Below are 21,179 nucleotides of genomic sequence, written 5' to 3' on the forward strand. Positions count from 1 at the left end.
GGTGGTGGAGGAGGTGATGGCAGAGATGGTGCTGGTGGTGGAGGAGGTGATGGAGGAGGTGGTGGAGGAGGCGGTGGAGGAGGTAATGATGGTGGCACTGGCATCATTATAGTGTAACACAAACCAGCAGATGCGGACTTCAGCCTCAGCTCATCTGCACGGGAGGATGTTTGAGCACCAGTGCTCCCCGATGGACAGATCCTGTGCTCCGTGGGATGCAAAGGAACTGCCCACAGTTCTGCCCACAGCGAACTCATCTTCCGAAGACTTCCTTCCATGTTTAACGGAAGAGAAAACTAACACTAACAAGAGTGAGATCCCATGGATCACTGAGCCTCTCAAAGTTTTTGTTTTTTTTTTAACTCCTACCTGCTGATTCTAGTAACTAATACACAGTTGAATTGCTAGGACCCGAGTTTTTGTTGCGGTCTGGATACAGTCGAACGTGGCTGAGAATCAATACGGGGTTATCAGTCAGCCCAATAGAGCCTGCGCTCTGACGGCATTCCCAAGAGGGCACACCCTCTTGGCCATACTCTACGGAACAGGAATGCCGACAGGTTGACGTCAGAGCTGGGTGCCCTCGATGCTCTTGCTGGGGAAAATGGCCTTAGAGGGGTCAAGGCGGAGCCTCCCCATCCCCATCCCCATCCCCAGAGAAGGGCTTCAAGGAACCCCTCCCGCAATCACAGGGACCACACAACTTAGCACTTAGTGTGTACCGGGCCCTCTGTGTGTCGTAATGAACCGTCCTAACATTCCCAACACCAGCGGCCAGCCGGGGGTGATCCAGGGGATGTGAAACAGCTGGAATGGCACAGGCTCCAGACAAAGCAGGACCTGCCGGTTCAGACGGAGCCCGCTGAGAGCAGCCCCTCCACCGGCTGACTGTCCCCGTTGCCAGCCCTCCTCTGCCCTGATGGCCCACAGAGTTAGTGCTCAGATCTGCCCCGTGTTAGCAGCTGAACACAAAATCCTACATGCCATCCTAAAATATGAGGGTTACATAAGAATTAAGTGACATGTATTAGTCCCCATTTGTTCTAGAAGTTCAAATTGATAGCACCCACTAAAGAATTAATGGAAACAGAGGGGGTCCTTGTGGGAGCACCGCCGTTGGAACTGGGAGCTTGGCGTGGCAGCTGCAGGCTCAGTTAGCTTCATTTTGTTCTGTCGGCCCCCAAAACGCTGCCTGAGGAGCGCCCTGGCCTACACAGTCTGGCAGATGAGGACAGACCTGCGTGCCTGGGGGCCAGGACTCCGTCTTAGGACAGCGGTCGTGGCAGCCGCGTGGGTACCAATCGAGCGAGCCTGACCTCAAAGATAACATGTCCCCCCTCAAATCATTGATATTTAGGTGATTAGAGCTGAGGGGGTGCTTTGTAATTATGTCTAAAGGAGTTTCAGTCGGGCTACTTAAAGAAAGGAAACCCGAATCTGGGTTACCAGGACGCTGTCCCGAGCCCCCGTGCCCCAGCGCAGCGCCCCTTCAGAAGTCTGCCCTGGCTTCCCCGCCTGAGCTGCTCTCAGCCCACCTGCTGGCCCAGACCCCTCGGGGCCCCTGCCCAGGCTCACTGCAGCCTCCTGAGAGACAGGCCCAGGCCTCCACACCCTTCCTGGTCACCAAAACCCTCACTCCAGCAGGGTCTTGAAGATGGGTGGATCTCAGGGGTGTTCAGATAAGGTCTGGAGCTTGGAAATCCTTTACCTGGAAATCCTGGCCCATGGGGAGCGAGGCCTGGCTGCGTCCCAGGCACTCAGAGCACCTGCTGGGGACAGGACCCCCTCCCCGGCCTCCCCCTGCCCTTTGCCGTTTCCGGTTTTCCCCAGGGTCCCGGGGCCACGTGGCGTCCCTCCAGCCCCCCGGTTTCTTGCAGTTGCTAGGTCCGTGTACCCGTGGCGAGCCCGGAGGCACGGACTCCCTCCTTGCTCCATCCCAGGAGGTACCTGGCCTCGTTTTTGCTCTGGATTCCTGTTCTGCTACACTCCCACACTCTCTCTGCGACCCCCTACTTCCCTGATGTTCTCCCAGGGCCTCCCCCTCACCCCCAGCTCGCCCACCCCTTGCTGAGTGCTCTTTAAATTCTGGGCTTTGTCCTCTGGTTAATTTCCTCATCTGCTTGGCTTAATGCCAAAGAATATTCTTTCCAAATAAAAAATGGTAAAGGCTGTTTTCTCTCTCATAAGAATTTTATGTCGATGCCGTGGAGCGTGCTATCAGGAGAGAATGTTCATAAACTAGTCCTCTTATCAGTGACTAGCGTCAGCTTCCAGATCTAGATAACTTTTTTCTTGCTTATAAAAGTCCTGCATATTCATTGTCGAATATTTGAAAAACGCAGAGCACATAAAAAGAAAAGAAAAGAATCCATGGCACCGGCAGGCATTTCAGGACCTCTCCTGGTTTCTGGGGTGTGTGTGTGTGTGTGTGTGTGTGTGTGTGTGTGTGTGTGTGTGTGTGTGTGTGTGTGTCTCTTTTACATAATATTTTATCCTGATCATTTCACTCAGCATTACATCAGCAGTACTCTCCAACATAGCATTAGGGAGTCTTCAAAAACATGATTTTAATGCCAAAATAATGTTCCATCATGGAGACATCCTAAAATGTAATCATTCCATCGTTGGTGGGATATTTAGCTTAATTCCATTTCTGCATGACCCTCCCCGGCCGTGCATCTTCGCTTATGGAGTGGCGGAACGGGTCAGGGGTTTGGATGGCTGCAAACAGGCGCTCACTGGTGGAAAGTGCCCGAATGGAGCCTGGCACTTCATAAATGCTCTTATTATGTTTGCTGTTAGTATTTCCTCAAAAGCAATTCCTGGAAATGGCATTCTGGGTCAGAGGGTGCATGTTTGCCAAACCGCTTTCCACCAGGGCCGCATGGACACACATTCCAGGCAGGGCACCCCCTGGCCACCCCCCGGCCAGAGCTGTCTCACATAAACGCTTGGGGGTAATTACAGAGTCACGCGTGGTTGTAAGAAATAACCCAGAGACATCTATGTACCCTTTACTCCGTGTCCCCCATGGTAACTTCTTGCAAAATTACAGTACGGTGTCACAGCCAGGATACTGACAGCGAGACAAGCCACCACCTTACTCAGATTTCCCCCGTTTTGTTGGGCTTGTTCAAATATGTGTATTGAGTCTATACAGTTTCATCACGCAGGCACATTCCCACAGCCACCACCACAGGCACAAGATGGATGGTTCCGCCCCTTTAAGACCCACCCACCCGCTTCCTCCACCTTCCTGCCCCCGCCCACCCCGTCCCTAACTCCTGGCTCACACTAATCTGCTCTCCATTTCTACAGTTGTGTCATTTCGGGAACGTCATATAAATGGAATCATACGGTGTGGAACCTTTTGGGATTGGCTTTTATCCACTCGGCGTAAATCCCTTGAGATCCATCCAGTGGGTGTGTGGATCGATAATTTACTTCTTCTTATTGCTGCGCAGTGTTCTGCGATGTGGACAGACCTCAGTGTGTTTGACATATTCCCCCGTTGAAGGGCATCTGGTTGCTTCCAGATTTGGGCTGTCATCACTTTTCCCTTGTCGTCACTTTGCTTATTTCCTCCTGTTTTCTGAGAGGCCGGTATGACTATTTTCAGAAGTTGGCACCCTTGTTTTGGTTGGGTAGAGATTTCTGAGGTCAGTGTGACATTTATAACTAATGGGCATCATCACCAATTACAAGAGCAAATACAAGTATGATGAAGTGTTCACGCCAAGATTTAAGAACATCCAGGAGGCTGAGAGGAGTAGCCGGTGTGGATATAGCGCGGAGGGGGCCAGACGTGAATGTCCCAGAAGCATCCAGTTCTGATTAAGCAGAGGAAGGAACAAGGAGCCGGGTCCCCGCGGGGAGGAGCCGAGCTCACTCCCTCTGTGGGAAGGGCAACGTGATAGAAGAAGAAAGCACCTTCCTCCCTTCCTCCCTGAGGTCTCCAGCAGTATGGTGTCCACAGACCTGGCTCTGCCTTTCAGCCGGAGCCACGTAAAATCACTAGGGGGACACCACCGTAGAATTATAATGAGGGAAATTTTGCTTGAGATTCATTACTCCAAGTTCCAAGCAGCTCTGCGAAAACTGTTGCTAAGGCAATTGAGTAAAAAGTCACAGGCTATGTACACAGTAACAGCAAGACAATGAACGTAAGCACGTGTTTGAAAACAGCCGGCCCCTAAAGCACGACATGTCTGACACAGATCGTTTTTTCATGGTTTTGAGAGGTGCCGCAGATGTTTTCTGTGATTTCGAAGGCTGACGAGGGCCATCGTGGGTGGCCAGCTTCGTGAGATTGTCCCCCTGGTGATAAAGATGGTAGCCGGCCTCGCAGAGGAGATCCCCGGGACACTCGGCTCCCTCAGGAGGGCACCTCCACCGACCCCCTCCCCGCCCGGTCCCTAGTCCCCTCCTGGGCGTAGCCACACCCTGATCTCTTCTTCTTGTGATAGTGGTGGTTTTTGTCTTTCCCAGCCTGCAAAACTCAACCCAAACCTAAACTGCCAGTTGGTTCTCTTCTTTGTCCAGGATGGGGAGCATTTCATGACGTAGCACCACCAATATCCGTGCAAGAACCCCGGCTGCTAGCAGTGGTTGGCTTCATGCCCATCCATACAAGAATTTGATAAGCCCATCAATGCCGTTCCCGGCAGCGGCAAGGAGGCACCTCAGACTGCAGCGGGAGGCGGAGCTGGGGGTCTGCCCCCCTCCCCCCATGTACGTGCACGGAACACAGGCCCCGGCGGGCGCTCGCGGGCCTGGCACACTCAGCCCACTCTGCTCTGTGAGGCTCTTACTCCTGCCCCTCTGGCCCGAGCGTCTGATGGCTCCGAAGAAGGAGTCACTTCCTTGGCCGACGGGTCCTACCACAGCTGGGCTGAAGAGATGCTGAAATGAGTAAACAGGGAGGGAGCCACGAGTCATTTGTGTTTGTGACGCCCAGATAACAGACCACTGTCACGGTGCTTCTGTGCATCCGGACTGGCTGTCACCTGATCACGCCCACAGCTGCTTGTCATCCTCCTTAAAAAGAGGAAGGCGAAAAGCCAAAGGAGGGCAGATGGTGGACATTAAGACCACTCTCCTTAAATGTTACTTTGAGAATTCACGCACAGATTTCAGTCCAGAAACGTACATCCCATAAACGCACTCTCCAGAGATCAGAGCTGGGGTCAGGCAGACGAGGAGTACGGCACCCGCCCTCCGGGGCAGCCAGTGTCCCCTGAGCAGCTGGGCCACGCCAGGCTCCGGGCTCCACAAAGCAAGCCACGGCCTCCACGTCTGAAACACATCATGGCAGCCACGGCCGCCCATGGTCAGAGCTGGCGTAGACGTGGAAGCCACTGCTGGGCCTACCTTGCCACCGTCGGAAGCCGAGCAAGGCCAGGAGTGTGGGGGTGGGGGCGCACACCAGCCCCACTCTCCCCCGGCTGGAGCAGGGGCTGCGTGAAGTCTATGTGTGTCACAGCCCAAGCCACGGCCACGCGGTGCACACTGCTGCTGAGCTGAAGGCTTGGTCACCGGAGGTATGTGGCCAGGCCAGTCCCTCCTTACTGTCCACCTTCGTACCCCAGCTTTCAGATTCACAAAGTGGGGCATGGTGAGCCAGGAGTGGTCCAGGGTAGGAGGTCACAGCCTGAAGTGGTAGGGGCACACGAGGGAGCCCTGGCCGCTTGCCACTGGCTGAGGGTGCCGAAGCCCGGATGCTGAGGCCCTCTCAGTGGGTGGAAGAACCTTCTGGAAAAGGTCCAGCACAGGTGGGGCCGCCCCAGTCTGTGGGTGAGCGCCGTGTCACCGCTGCTGGTCTGGGGCCCCCACTGCACCCCCGTGTCCTTGCTGTTCTCGGTGCACATCGGAGTCCTGTCTCTGCCCCAGAACGTGCCAGGCAGCTCATCGTTCACTGGGATCTCCTCTCCCTTGGTGGTGAATGATGCCCTTTCACATCCTCATTGAACACTTCATGCTGGACACGCAGCTTCACTTCTCCGTGGAAAGTCCTGCTCGAAAGCTCTTCCATGGAACTTGGGAGCTCTTGTGTCCTGGGCTTGGGTTTGCAGGACGACCGCAGAGTGCCCTCCAGGAGCTCCGGTCGAGCGGTGATCCAGTCTTCGCCTGCCTGACATCACGGCAAGAAACTCTGCATTGCCTGGAGCTGGCACTGCGGCCTGGAGGCCCCATCCGTCCTCCTGCCCTTGGCACACAGACAACACAACCTTGAGGGGCTCCCTTCTGCATGCTCCCTCCACGAGCCTCTGAAGGGGGCATCCAGGGAGACAAAGGAAAACACAGACCACGGGGCCCTTCATGAATAGAATCCCATTCTGGGAAGAGGCCTCTGGACTCAGAACCGAAGAGAAGTCAGACCCCGTCCTTTAGAAACTGCCCATCCTGTCTCTTTAACCCAAAGGCCACGTGGGCATGGGCTCGGCAGCCTCCGTCTGTCTGCTCTGCAGTCACCGGACCTGTTTCTCTAAGCATGTTGGTCGAAGTGCTTTTGATACTCGGGAACAGAAATGTTGTTATGCCAGTTCAAGGAAGTCTGGGTTTGCGTGGGGTCCATGGATGTAAGGAGGTGTGTAAGGATGCTGTGAGTCCCCAGGAAAGGCCCAGCTCTGGGGTGCCAGGGAGCCCGGGCGGGCCTGGCTCTCCTCTCCTGTGTCCCTCACCACAGCCTCCCTTGGCTCTCTGTGACGAGTGCCTTCCCTGTGCCCCTCCTCTGAGGACTGCTCTTCCTTACTCATCCCGTGGGTGACCTAGTGTGGTCAGCCCACGATGGAGTCCCACGACCCTGCACTCACCCCAACTGCCACCAGCTCTGAGTCGCTTCATAAAAGGTCTTCTCGTGAGGAAAGGTGATGGGGTACCAGACAGAGGCTCACAGGTCAGGCCGCAAGGACGGGCAGGGCCACCAGGAGCCAGGGCTGCCCATTGGGGCTGCAGGGAATGTGCCGAACAGCCAGTTGGTTGGTATGGGTTGGCTGCTGCTGTCCCTGGATCTCATGCCTAAGTCCCCACCTGGAAGGACAGGCCAGAGGACACCTGTCAGAAGGTGCCCCAGCCAGCCAGCGCGTCCAGAGCCCCGGGTCCCCCTTCCTGGGCTGCTCGACAGGAAGGGGTCAAGGCTGGTCGAGCCGTGAGCAGAGCCAGAAAGCCCAGTCAAACTGTGTGTGCTCTGGTACACCTGTCTCTCTTCCTTGTCTTGATCTGCTGTGGATCGGTGCTGTGAGCTTGGGATTCCCCCCCCCACCTCCATGTTTGCCTTTCTGGAGTCAAGGGTAGCTCCCTCCCCAAGACACAGGGAAGCAGAAGAGCTGGGTTAGATGTTTGTTCAAGCTCTGGAAATCCCACAGGTGGGAAATTGGAAGTTCTACAAAAGGAAAATCAGGTGCCGAACAAAATGTGGTAGAAAGCCATCCGGGGCACTCGGCAACTCAGGACCCACTGGCGACTTGCCCTGCAAAATGTAGGCTTCCAGAGCCAGCAGGGACCGTGAGGGCCATGGGCAATGGAGGTGGCTGGTGTCGAGGTTTGTGTTAAAGCGACACGTTCTGCATGACGCCTCCAGAAACCTGCCCTCCTGTGTCGCTCCTCCTGCCCTGACAGCAGGTGTGATTAACAGCATATACAGATGGCGGACCGGGGCTCCAAGTGGTCACGGTCTTCCCCAAGGCGGGGTGGTGTGTGAAAGGGGATCCGGTGGGCAGAAGGCGTAGCTGGTGGGGATGGACACTGGGCTTCCCGTTCCTGTTCCCGCTGCTCCTGCCACAGCTGTCCTTGGAAGGAGGCTGGTCCGAGTGCAGACCCCGAATGACCTGGGAGCCCAGGTGCTGTGGCCAGGTGCGTGCGCCGGCTGGCGGGGCCAGCGGGGGCCTCTCTGGCTCCGACCCCAGCATGGGGCAGTTACGGGGCGGCGGGAAGTTTCCAGAAATTCCCACGGACATTCCCGGGACGCTGCTGCACAAGAAGCAAGGTCAGTGTCCAGCAGGCGAGAGGCCCCCTGAATCCTCATGTGTCTCTCGCCTTGCTCTCTTATCCCGGCTCCCAGTCGAACCACATGAAAGGGTCTGGCAGCTCGGCCGTGCCGATTTGGGAGAGCCAGCCCTCACTGCCTCAAGCTGGGGGAAGCACAAAGTCTTTGCTTCTCTGCTGACTTGCTGCTTGCACATCCCCCTTCCATGTTTCCTGTTACCAACACTTGTTCTTGGCACTTCTTCGCTGGACAAAGCACTTGCACAGTGATTCGGCATGTGAACAAAAAGCCATGTGGCCTCCTGCCAAGGCGGCCTGGGGGTCTCCCAGGCTGAGCAAGCCTCTCCCAGAGCCAGGAGCACCTGAGCTAAGCTGAAGGGCTTCTCGGGCCGCGGGTGGAGAACGCCACAGTCCCAGCACGGCCGCCGCCTTCCGGGCGCACCCGCCACTGCGCCCCCGCCTCTCCCCTGCTCGGCCCTGCTGACGGCGTGTTCACTAAGGTACCAGCGTGGCTCGCATGCAGATAGAGTGACCCCACGCCAAAGTCGTCCTTAGCAGAGCGAGGGAACTAGTAAGATGTTACAGCCAGCTCAGAAGAGAAAGCAAAGAAGCGTAGACTCGTGTGCAAGAAAGGAATCCCGAGACCGATCTACAGGTGACAGGGCATCACCTCCCAGCGGACACACAGCGGCATCCCTTCTGTTTATTCCAGATTTCCTCACAGCCTCCTGGCCGGTAGTCAAAAATAATCTCAGAGAAGGGTTCTTCTGGCTCACGAGCAGCACCGGCCTGGCAGGGTTCGGCCGGGCCGTTTGCAGGGGGCAGCGAGAGCGTCAGCATGCCTGCTGGGCCCGCCCGAGTCGGCCTCGCTAGGAGGCCCGTGGTTGCGTGTCTTAGAGCTTCTGGGATTTGCGTTCCAAGGCTGGGAAGGCGAGCCCAGCACTCCATCCTCCAGAGGCAAGAGACTCACAGACGTGGGTGAAGCCACGGCAGACGACCACGGCAAACGCCCCGCGTCCCCTGTAAGGCCCCCTGCCATATGCACTCTCATCCTCCAAGCGTGGGCATGGCGATCCCGTGGAGTAGTCTGTGTTTCAGCCACAGAGTTAACGGTCTGGACACAGTCCGAGCGAGGTGGTCAGAGGCCGGTCCCCAGGAGTCTGGCCCTCAACGCGGAGCAGTGCGTCCTCCTCCCTCGGGTCTGAGGTGGTCCTCCCCAGCCAAGTCCCAAGCTGGCCTGTAGTGATGGCAGAGGCTTGGGGCAGGTGTCGCGGGAGAACGGAGCCCTCGGCTGCCTGGTTCTGCCCATTCCACGGAAGATAAAGTTGACGCACAAAGACACTTGCACAAGGCCACAGAGGAGCCGCCCCTCCCCGGCAGGAGGGACCCCACAGCGCGGGTGTCAGCTGCTCATCCGGGGAGCCTGGTAAACAAGATGCAGGGGGCCAGGGCCCGGCCCAGATGCCCGGCTTCGGAATCCTCATGCCAGGGCCCGGAAGTCGGCAGCCCCAGCCGAGGAGCATCAACAGCATCTCCCCGGCAGGGCCGGGGGTCGGTGGGGAGCAGCTCCCTTCCCCTCTGCAAGCCTCCTCCTCCACTCACCCCTGCCCTTCACCAGCACAGTCAAAGGTTCAGCTGAGAAAGCAGGAGAGCCGTGCCAGGGGGGGAAATGGCCAGGACCCCAGCCTCAATCCCCCCACCCCTCACCCCTCACGGCACAGCTGGAAAAGCCGAGGCACGACTCTGGCGCTCAGGCCTGTGCTGGGGCCACTGGGGACGCGCTGTCGTGAGAACGCAGGCCTGGCACATGGTCAGATAAAGTCAAGGCTCCTCTGCAGGGGGGTGGGGAGGCTCTGTCCTGTGGCCAGGCGCGGGGAGAGGGGCATCCAGAGAGGGGAGGGGTGGCACCGAGCGAGGGCCTGGGGAGGGGCTCCATGGCCCGCGGGGAAGGTGGGATAGGTGCCTGGTGAGGCCCCAAGCTGGAAGGGACAAGCCCTCGGCCCCCACGTGCCCAGCCAAGGAGGTGGACCAGCTGGGCTTGTGGGGCACGCGGGACAGCAAAAGTCTCTGCACAGAAAAGTGGCATGACTGGGTCTGAGTACCAGGGCTGGGAGCTGGGGGGGACCAGGAGCGGGGACCGGCACAGGGGCCGCGGCAGGATCCCGGCTGAACCAGGACGGCGGCGGCCACCAGGTGCACAGGGCGGACCACCGATGCATATCTGCACGTGCAGATATGGTAGAGAGAAGGTGAGCTAGCTCGGTCTCAGCGTGGTGGGGCCAGCAGCAGGCAGGAAGTGGTGTCAGTCACAGGAAGGCTGGGTGCATGGGGGAGAATAGTCACTGTCCCCATGAAGGGATATCCTGAGGCTCTTAGATGAGAAAGCGGGGCTCTGGGCACCGGAAGGTGCCCGCCCTTCCCAGGGGTGAGGGGAAGGGGCAGTCAGCCAGGGAAAATGTGGAAGGAAACCCTCTCCTGGGGTGGAAATGGGGGCCGTGGTGTGGATGGTTCACGCCCCATCAGCCACGGAGATCAGAGCCCTCGCTGTACTTGAAGCCCTCTCCCAGGGAGGGATTTGGAGCAGAGGTGCACCATCGGACCCCCTGCACCAAAGATGCTGATGCAAACGCGTTTCTCTCCCGTCCCCAGGACTGGACCCCCAGGCTCTGTGCACCTGCCAGCACGTGATGGTTTTTACCGTGGAGACGGCCAGTTCACTTTGGAGTTTTCCCACTGTGTTGCCCCTTGGATTTAGTCCTACAGCCTCAGCCCTCGAAGTCCATAAAGGCAATCTTTGTTTTTTAAGCCAATGACCTTTAAAAAGATATTTTGGGAGGGCCTGGGATGGCTCAGTTGGTTGATCATTCGACTCTTGATTTCGGCTCAGGTCATGATCTCGGGGTCGTGAGATCGAGCCCCATGATGGGCTCTGTGCTCAGCGTGGAGTCTGCTTGAGATTCTCTCCCTCTGCCTCTGCCCCCACTTGCACGCTCTCTCTCTCTCTCCAATAAATAAAAATAAATCCTTAAAAAAATAAAGAGTTCTTTTGTTTTTTACATCATGGCCCCCAGGTCTCACTGGAGACTCCCCGAGGTGGGGTGTCATGAAGCCATGTGGCAGCACCGTCCTGAGTGGGTGTGTCTCGTGGGTGAGAGCTTCACCCTCAAGACCGTTTTCAGGAAACAAACGAAGGAAGTCTTCAGTTTGTATGGACAGACTCAGTGACAAGACATACGTGTGGCATTCCCGGGCCCATGGTTACGTCGTCTCTTTTTTACGATAAGCCTGCAGGTTGGGCCGGAGAGAAAGCTCGGGGACCCTGACGTCGCCATGGAAACCCGCTACCCAGCTCTGGCCCGCCCCTCATGGCCCTGTGCCTTGTGTCTTGCAGGTGGTCTTTAGCAAGTACTGCAACTCCAGTGACATCATGGACCTGTTCTGCATCGCCACCGGCCTGCCCCGGTGAGTGGTCCGGACCGCACCCCCAGCAGGGCGCCCCCACCAGCAGGGTGCCGGTTCGCCTAGAGAGGAAGGTGCCTGGGAGGGAGGGTGAGCCGCGGGTCTGAAGGGTGACAGGTGGCCCAGGGCCCTGTGGGCTCACCTTGAACGCAGGGGCCCTTTCCGATCAGTGAGTGAGGCCCCACAGGTGTGGGCCACGGCCTGTCCCCAGCCTGCCAGACCAGCACCGCGCTGTGCAGGCAGGAAACCACTGGGCGGAATTAGGCAGAAACCACTGTCTTAAGAGGGTTTCTTTTTCCTTTTATTTATTTATTTGCTTTTGAAGAAAGGACAGAGGAGAGTGGTTGTGTTTTGGCTTTGGCCCCCCAGCCCGAGATGATCCAGCAGGTGATATTTTCTGTCTCGGGGGTGGCGGAGGGGGTTGCCACAGAGCAACGTTTGGGAAGACAGATTTACAGAAAGTAGTTGGAAAGGCCAGTAATCCCCTCATAGAATCAGCAGACTTCCAGAAGAGTCTTTTTCCCCAGTCGGCAGCCTGTTCGAGCGCAGCTTCTATCCTCACTTTCTGACTGTAGAATGGCCAGGGGTAGCCGGGGTGTGGCATCTAACTCCGGAGCTGTGACCCGGGTCGAGGGCGGGGACCGGTCGGCAGCAGTGTCACAGGCAGGGAAGGACAGGCCGAGACGCCCTCTGGAACTACGGCCAACAGCAGTTTGTAGCTGCAGAAACAGCCCGCAGCCTGGGGCGTCTTTGAGCTTTGTGCTAGGAAATAGACACCGTTCTTGACAGCACCCCGAGATTCGGGCGTCACCCCCAACGCACGCACCCGGAGACCACAGAGGCTTAAATAACGTGGTCGAGGCCACACCGCTCGCCCAGAGGCCCCAGGGATGAGAGGTTGTGGGGAGACTCTGCCTCCCCGCCCGAAGGTGCTTCCTAGGAGAGGCTCCCCCGCGCCCGTGGCTTCCTTCAGAATGGACAGAGCACTGGGAATTACGCACGGCCACCTGTGTGTGCACAAAGGCAGGGCCATGTCCTGGGGCCGAGCCGGCCCCAGTACCCATGCGGTTGTCCCCTGCGCCATGGGGACACTGACACAGCATGTCTTCCAGGAACACGACCATCTCCCTGCTGACCGCGGACGATGCCATGGTGTCCATCGACCCCACCATGCCCGCCAATTCAGAACGGTAAGCGGCGGCCTCTCCAGCACTTCTCTACACACACAGGACGGGCTCCACGGTTGTCCCCTTAATTCACTGCTGTGGGAAAATCTGAATTGAAACCAAAGATGGGGTAGGGGTGGGAGGGTCCTTTGCAGACCAGTCACTTCCCAAGATAATTACAAGGTGCAGGTGTGCTCAGGGACCCTTCTGAGGGCTTGCTCGTGACAAGAGTCCCCTGAGGAGGCACAGAGGAGGAAACTGAGGCCCTGAAGGCCAGTGAGGAGCAGTGGAGCTAGGCCCCAGGGCGGTGCGCTGACTGCCCCCTGTCCTGCTCTGGAAGGTTCCCTGACCCTCACTGTAGGTCCTCAGAAGGTCCTCCCTGGCACCCAAGGTGTGTGCACACCTGAGCACCCAGCAGTGAGCACCTGCTCTCCCCCCTGCCCCCAGCAGCCGGCCTGTCGGCCATTTCCCCCCCGCCCCCGGGCTGGGTGCAGGACCCCCCAGGCCCTGGCAGGGGCACACCTAAGGCTTCAGTGCAAAAGGCCAGACAAACCCCGTGGGAGGTACAATGCCATCACGAGTCTCCCAGCCACACCGTCCCTCGGGCTCCGTGGTCTGTGGCGGGCAGCATCCTCCTCCGTGCCCCCAGATGCCTCCACTGGGCCCCCTCACCAACTGTGCCCATCAGTCTTCCCAAATTTCGTCCATCAGGAGCTCCTGCCCCATGCCCTCTGGCTCTTGATTATCAGCTCGGGGCTCCCCAGAAGGAGTAGGGCTGACCAGCTCCCCAACAACTCCGGTGAGATCCTTATAAATCCTGGCACACCCACCCCGGCCCGACCGGATAGCGCTTCAGAAGCGAGGTCTCCAGCGACTGGTCACCCCTGATGTCTGCGAGGTCAGGGCGGACGTTTCACTCCAACCCGGGCCCCGTCGGCGCGCAGGGTGACCTGCTCTCTGAGCGAAACTGCCTAGCGCTTTACTCCCTCCCGGAGGCTGTCGGCGGGGGCGGTTTTGTTCCCCTGGGGACACTGGGCTGCGTCTGGAGACATTCCGGCCGCCACAGACGGAGGCGTGCTGACATGCGGCGGCCAGAGACCAGGGCTGTTGCTACCGGCCCTACTGTGCGCAGGACGGCCCCAGCACCGACACTCACTGCCCGAAATGCCAGGGGTGCCGAGGTGCAAAAGCCCTCTTGGCGTTTTCTCTTTACGGAGCTACTGGTTATCCGCTCAAAGGTCACCAACCACTGACCCAGCTCCGCGGAGGCTGTCCCTTCTCCCTCCCTCTCTCTGCCCCCAGGTTCTGACTCTCTGTCTCTCTGGGGCTGAGCCCCAGAACTGGCTTTTCTCTGGGCTCCCAGGTGCTGGTGGTGATGCTGGGTGGGACCCCTCTGCCCCCTCCGTTGATGGGACCTCCCCTTCCTCCACTGGCTTTCCTGCCACCTCTGTCTGCTTCCCACCGTCCGCCCTGGGGAGGTGGGTGCGCTCAGGGGCGTCCTGCTCAGCCCCGCACCCGTCCCCCTTCCCAGGTCTCATTCTAGCGGTCCCCAGCACAGCCCCGTCTGCTCTGGTTCTCTTCGTTCCCACCGCCTGGGGGTCCCGTCCGTTCCAGTATAACCAGTCCCACTCACCCAGTGACTTTCAGCCCTGCCGAGGACTACCGGAGATCTTCACAAAGGCACCGATGCCCAGACCCCTGCCAGAACCCGTTCAATGTGGAGTTTTGCGGGAGTGCTTAAGGCTCACCAGGTGATTCCGGTGTGCAGCCCTGGGCGAGGGCCACTGATGGAAAGCGTGGAAAATGTAAGAAAGTGCTCAAACCCACACAGATTCAAAACAAGGTGTTACCTGAGCTGCCAGAACCGAGACACATTATGACACAGTCTCTAGGGACATGAACCCCTAGTTCCAAGTAACCAACTTCCAGAAGACCTTCTGAAGCAGGGCCCTTTCCTAAGTGAGAACAGGGTACTCCCAGGGGAGAGGTGACAGCGTGGACTCGCATCTCGACACTCTGTGCCGGGAGGGACCCTCATGGAGCTGTCCATCCATCATCCAGGATAACTCTGTCGTCCAGTTTTTATTTTATACTTTATTCGTGTTTTCAATGGTCAGAGTTCTCCACGTGGCCTGTAACTGTTAAACCACAGGTATCCCCATCAACCACTGCTGACAGTGGGGTACGTCGGAGTCCCTCCAGATTTTCTGTGCTCGTTCTCTGTTATTCCGTAACACGCTCGGTCCGCCCGCCATCCCCTCGGGTCAACACCTGCACACGTACGTCCCTTTTTGACCGCGGACTTACTCCACGGAACAGCGAGTAGATACTCAGTGCCCTGCTGACCGGGGCCCGAAAATTCGGAGCGCCCCGCCGTTCTTACAGTGCGGTGATACCCGTCCCCAGTGTGTAGTTGAACACGGACTGTCGGATCCCTGAGGACAGGAGCATTTTGTCCTGTTCACTGTTCTGTCCCCTGTACCTGAGCCCAGAGAGCACTCGTGACGAACGACGGAACGGACAAACGGATGACATGGGCAAGTGACATGTGAAGGCGTCCCCACGGGCCAGTGTTTCATCTGACACCCTTGTTCCTAAATTCACGGGCTGAGTCAGAGGACTGAATATCGTCCGTTAACCAGTCCCGCCGGGCCCCTTCCCAGGACCGTGGTGGTGCGCACCCCGGCCCGCGACACTGTCACACACCTCCCTGGGCCCCTGCAGCCTGCTTGTTGAAATTTTGCTAAACTACCGGGTAAAAAACAGCATCCCTCTTGAGGAGCCTTTCTGAAAAACTGTTATCAGCTACTGCGTATTCCTGCTGTTTTTGACCTCTTCTCCGTGGCTCCGCTTTCCCTCCCTCCCTCTCCGCCGCAGGTCCTCGTGTGTCAGGGGCAAACATGCTCCCATCCGCTCTGGGCCTCGGACCACTGGGATGGCATCACCAAGTGCACGTTCAGCCGAGGGGCAAAGCCCGTCTTCCCCCGTGCACCTGGGAGATGCAGTCGCCGTGAGCTCGGGCCGGGCCCGGGACAGAGCCTCCCGCATCAGTCGGGCGTCCGTCCGGCGGACTCGGGCAGCTCCAGCGGGGTCTCCCGCACCCGAGTAGCCGTGGTGTGGGCCACAAAATGTGTTCAGTTCACCAAATAATGAACATCACAGAGGAAGTTCATCATTTAAATGATAGATTTAAAGTATTTGGAGTTCTTCCGAACGAGGAAGCTCAGAACAGCCAAAGAAACTAATTTCAGGAAAAAAAAAAAAAACCCTAATCCACTGAATTCTAATTTATCCCGAGCGGCTTATCTCTCCCAGCAGACGCGCCAAGAACACCTTTGACGGCGCCTCACAGGGGAACTGTTTTCTGTCTTGCAGCACTCCCTACAAAGTGAGACCTGTGGCCGTCAAGCAATTGTCTGGTAAGGCCCTGCTATCATTTTTAAAATTAAAAGAAAAGAAGGCTCCAGGCTGCCCCTGTGGTTGAATATATTATTAGGTAAGCATTTGAATCTAAAACCCTGTGCTATTACAGAATCCAAAGCCCTGCCTTAGATTCCACCCTCGACAGCCCCTTGGGGGCCTCCCCCCCATGCTGTCCCTTACTGACTCAGAGGGCGCTGGGTGACGTTCCGCCCGTGTCGTCCTGGACACAGGGCCTGTCCTGCTCACTCAGACCGTGAGCCGCCAAGGTGGGCCATCTGCAGCCCCCAGCCCCCAGGATGCTTCGTGTAGCCAGTGGTGTTGTTTTGCTAAAACCCATTTCCTTTTGGATCTTTTCCCTTATTTATGCATGATTCATGCATCATAAAATGTTCCCTTTTAAGTGTACATTTTGATGAGTTTTGAAAAATGTATCCCCCCCCCTTTAACTGTTGACCAGAATCAGGACACAGAACATTTATATTATCTGAAAAGGTTCTTCTGTGCCCCTTCCCAGGGAACCCCCTCCCTCAACCCCTGCTCTCTGTCAGCAGCTGACCTGCCTTCTGACACCGTAGATTTGTCTGTCCCAGAGCGTCGTATAAAAGATACCACATAGTACATGTGTTCCTTTCTGAATTTCTGACTCAGCCTAATGTCTTTGAGACTTGTCTGTGTGTTGGGTGTCATTCCTTTTTATTGCTGGGGAGGTTTCATGGTATGGCCGGACCACAGTGTGACTACCCACCCACCTGCCGAAGGACACCCAGCTTATTTCCAGTCTGCGGCCTTCATGAATAAGGCTGCCATGAGCGTTCAAGTGCGTGCCTCGTGGGGACACGTATTCTCATTTCTCTTGGAGTGAACGGGATTGTATTTGTTTCACTTAAAAAACAAAACGAAATGAAACAAAACAAAAGCTAATCCCTTTTTCCCAAAGTGGCAGCACCACCTTGCATTCCCACCCACGGTGTGTGCGTGCTCCTAGTCTGCACTCGGGACTGTCCGCCCCTTTCCTGTGAACCATTCTAATGGGCGTATGGTGATACTGCATTGGATTTGAATTTGTGTTTCCCTAGTGACTAACGAGGGGGAAAGTATTTACTAACCGGTCATAAATCTTCTTCCGTGAACTGCCACCATCGTGGAGGCTTGCTTCCCATACTGTCAAATAGCGCTCCTGATCTGTCGGACACACCCCGTTAGTCAGATGTGTCTTTGTGAATATTCTCTCCCCGCCTGACTCACTGTTTCGTTTTCCTGTCAGAGCCTTTCAGTGAGTAGAAGTATTAGATTCTGATTTAGGCCTGGAGGACCCATTTTGTTCTTTTATGGTTTCGCTTTGGGTACCCTAAGAAATCTTAGTTCATGCCCTGTCTGTGGGGTCATCGGCCATGCTTTCTTCTACAAGTTTTATTTTTTTTAGCTTGCACATTTAGGTCTGTGATCCATTTCAAGTTGACTTTTGTGTATGGCCTCGCCAAACGTAGAGGCTTATTTTCCTTTTTAAACTGTGAAGTTAATTTAATTTTTATTTTTTTATAAGATTGATTTTTTTTTTTTGTAAGATTCTGAAGAACAGAATTCTGAAGCCACCCGTCGTCGGGTGCTGGGCAGTGAGTGATGAGGGACTGAGGCATCTGGGCCTTTTCTCGCTTTGACACCTGACAGTGTTTACACATGGGTACTGGTTGCTTTAGAAGCTCTTTGAAAGCTCTTAATTCAGTCCTCTTGATAGTAGATGTTAGAATAAAGTAGGAGTTCTAACTTTTTCTAGAATGAAAATTCCTTTTTAACGTAAAAGGTACTCGAGCCCCTGACTTGGTAACAAATGTGATATTTTTTACATCGTTATTAACTAAACCCCATACTTTTTTCGGATTTCACTAGTTTTTCTCCTGATGTCCTTTTTCCCCTCCAGCGTCCAAGCCGCGGTCCAGCCCGTCGTGCGCTCATCGACGGGGTCTTCCCGGTTGGCCCTGGTCTCGCGGGTGCTCACACTCCCCTTGTTTGGCCTCAGAGCATCTGTAGAGTGTCCCCCAGGCTGGGTTTGTCTGATGTTTTTCTCATGCTCAGCCCAGGGGTGTGGATCTGGGGAAGGAATGAGGGCCTCCAGGACATCCTCTCGACTCACTACCGTCTGGGCTGTGAAGTCACTGTCTTTCCCCTTCCTTACTCTGTTCTTTGGAAGGCATTGCTCAGTCCAGCCCTCCTTCAGGTGGGGGAGAAAAGGACTGACGTTCATTCTCTCTGTGTGGATATCCACTTGCTCCAGAACGTTTGTCGGAAAGACAGTCCTTTCCCCCAGTGAATTATCGCGACATCCGCGTTAACACTCAGTTGACCATGTATGTGTGAGTCTTTCTCTGGACTCACCATCCAGTTCCATCAACTGACTACACGTCTGTGCTCAAACCCCTGCCACGCTGTCTTGATTACTGTGCATTCACGGTTAAGTTGTGAAACCAGCAAGTCCTCCGATTTCTTTCTTCTTTTTCAAAAATATTTTACTTATCCCAAGCTCCTTTTATTTTCAAATAAATTTTAGAATCCGTCTGTCAGTTGCTACTAAAAAAAAATTTAAAAAGTCTGCTGGGACCTTGAAATTGTATTGAATACATAGAACACTCGAAAAGAATTACTCTCTGTAATGTTGAGTCTTCTAATTCATGAATATGGCATCTCTCGATTTACTTAGGTTTCTCTTAATATCTCTCAACATATTATAGTCGTCGGGGTAAAGTTCTTGAATAGATGTTGATAAATTTATCACTAAGCATTTAATATTTGTAATGCTATTGTCAATAGATTTTTAGGTCAATTTCCAGCAGTTTTTTGTTTCTAAAAATATAGTTGGCTTTGTGTATTGATTTAACTAAATTCACTTAGCAGATCTAGTGCCTTTTTGTAGATTTCCTATGATTTTGTACATCTGCCAATAGAGAATTGCTTCTTCCTTTTAGATCTGGATGTCTTCCGGTTCTTTTGTTTCTTGGGGTCTTGACTTGTTGCCCTAGCTAGGGTATCTAGTACAAGAGATGTATAGGGTGTGAGAATGCAGATTCTTGGCTGTGTTCTCATGTTAGAATGAATGTGAAGTTTTCCACCATCAGTTATGATGTTCGCTGTAGGGTTTTTTATAGGTGCCCTTTATCAGGTTGAGGATTTTTTTTCTTAATTCCTAATTGGTTGAGAGTTTTAATCATAAATTTGTGTTAGATTCTGTCAAATACTTTTCCTGCATCTATTGAGATGATCGTGGTTTTTACTCCTCTGTTCTGTTAGTGGTGGATCTGTTGATTGATTTTAAAACTTTAACCTTGAATTCCTAGTATAAACTCTATTTGGCCATGGCATACTGTCTCTTTGTTTTGAATTCAATTTACAAATGTTTTATGAAAGATTTTTGTGTCTATATCAACAAGGGATCCATAGTCTTATTTTTTTACAATATGTTCAACTGGTTTGGGCTTTAGGGTGATGCTGGCCTCATGGGTTGAGGGAAATGCTCCACCCTCCTGCCTTCTGGAAGAGTTTGTATAGGGGTGGCACTGTTTTTACCTTAAGCATTTCATAGAATTCACCAGTGAATCCTCTGTGCTTGGAGTTTCTTTGTGGGAAGGTTTTAAACTATGAATTCAGTGTCTTTAGGAGGTAAGTGCGTCTGGGTTTTCTGTGTACTTGGGATTGACTTTAGGAAGTGCTGCCCATTCCAGTAAAGATTCATCTGAGAATTTATTGGTGTGTTGGAGCTTGGGAAGTCCTTGCCATCCCTTTTATGTCTATGGGATTGGAATGAGACCTGCTCTTTCTTTCAGGATACTACTAATTTATATCTTCTCTCTTTTTAATCAGTTAATCAGTCTGATTTATACATTTTATTGATTTCTTTTTTTAAGAGCTAGCTTTGAACTTCATTGGTTTTCTCCATTGTGTGTCTGGTTCCTATTTCAATGATTTCTTCTCTTACCTTTTTATTTCCTTCCTTCTACCCACCCCGCGTCTAGTTTGCTTCTCTTTTTCTGGCTTCCAAAGGTGGAAGTTTCAATTATTAATTTTAGATCTTTCTCTTTTTTACATAATATTTGAGGTTAAAAATATCCCTCTAAGTACAATTTAGCTGTATCTCATAGGTTTTGATGTGTTGTGTTTTCATTTTTATCCAGCTCAAAATATTTTCTGATTTACCTTGTAGTTCCTACTCAGATCCACTTGTTACTTAGAAGTGCATGTTTGATTTTCAAATGGTTGTGTATTTTCCAGTTATCTTTCTGTTATTGATTTCTAAGTTAATTCCATTGTGCTCAAAAGTGGACCCTGTATGACTCCTGTCTTTTTTTAATTTATTGAGATGCATGGTGTATCTTGGGGACTGTTCCAGATACACCTGGCAAGAGTGTGTATCTTGCTGTTATTGGGTGGAATATTCCACCAGTATCAGTTAGGTCAAGTTAGTTGATAATGTAGTACAAGTTTCCTGTATCTTTATTTTTCTGTCTACTTGTTCTATCAATTACTGAAAGATGGGTATTGAAAGATCCGAGTCCTTTGTGATGTGTTCACTGCTTTTCTCAGTTTGTCAGGTTGTGCTTTGTGCATTTTCTATTCCTGTTGTTGGGTGCATACTTATTTAGGATTGTTGTATCTTCTTAATGGGTCAGTCCCTTTAGCCTTAGGAAAATGTGTCCTTTATCCTTGGTTCTATTATATTGTCCTTCTCTCCTGTTAATACAGCTACTACCTGGGCTTTCTTAGGCTTAGTGCTCACATGTTATACTCTTTCCATCTTTTTACTTTGAATATATCTGTGTCTCTATTTGGAGCAGGTTTCTTATTGGGAGCATTTATCAATATTGGCAATTTCAGCCTTTCATTTGGAGCTGTTAAGCCATTTACAATAAACATAATCATAGATACAGTTGGGTTAAATCTACTACTCATTTTGCTTATTTCATTCATTCTTTTTTTTTAAATTTTTTCTCTCTTTTCCTATATCTTTTGGATACTGAGCATTTGGATACTGACTCTCAGTCTCTGAGCTGTTCTTTTGTGTTATTTCTTCCACTCTCAGTCTCTGAGCTGTTCTTCATTTTATTTCTTCTTGGCTGCTCTAGGTTTCACAAACTGTATCACTGACATATCACAAATTAT

General features: G+C 53.7%; 1 protein-coding gene across 4 annotated transcripts in view; it reads left to right on the forward strand.

Moving 5' to 3' along the window:
• PDE9A (phosphodiesterase 9A) overlaps positions 1 to 21,179 on the forward strand; it is a 92,349-nt gene that overhangs the window by 17,092 nt on the left and 54,078 nt on the right. For all 4 annotated transcript variants that reach the window (XM_073887022.1, XM_073887021.1, XM_073887020.1 and 1 more), the window contains exons 2-4: positions 11,375 to 11,445; positions 12,555 to 12,632; positions 15,984 to 16,027. In XM_073887022.1, coding sequence (XP_073743123.1) covers positions 11,375 to 11,445; positions 12,555 to 12,632; positions 15,984 to 16,027 — 193 coding nt within the window. The remainder of the gene's footprint in view (positions 1 to 11,374; positions 11,446 to 12,554; positions 12,633 to 15,983; positions 16,028 to 21,179) is intronic.

Source organism: Callorhinus ursinus, unplaced genomic scaffold, assembly GCF_003265705.2.
Source record: "Callorhinus ursinus isolate GAN/ISIS: 27379988/994484 unplaced genomic scaffold, GSC_fseal_2.0 scaffold75, whole genome shotgun sequence".
Classification (NCBI taxonomy): Eukaryota; Metazoa; Chordata; class Mammalia; order Carnivora; family Otariidae; genus Callorhinus; species Callorhinus ursinus.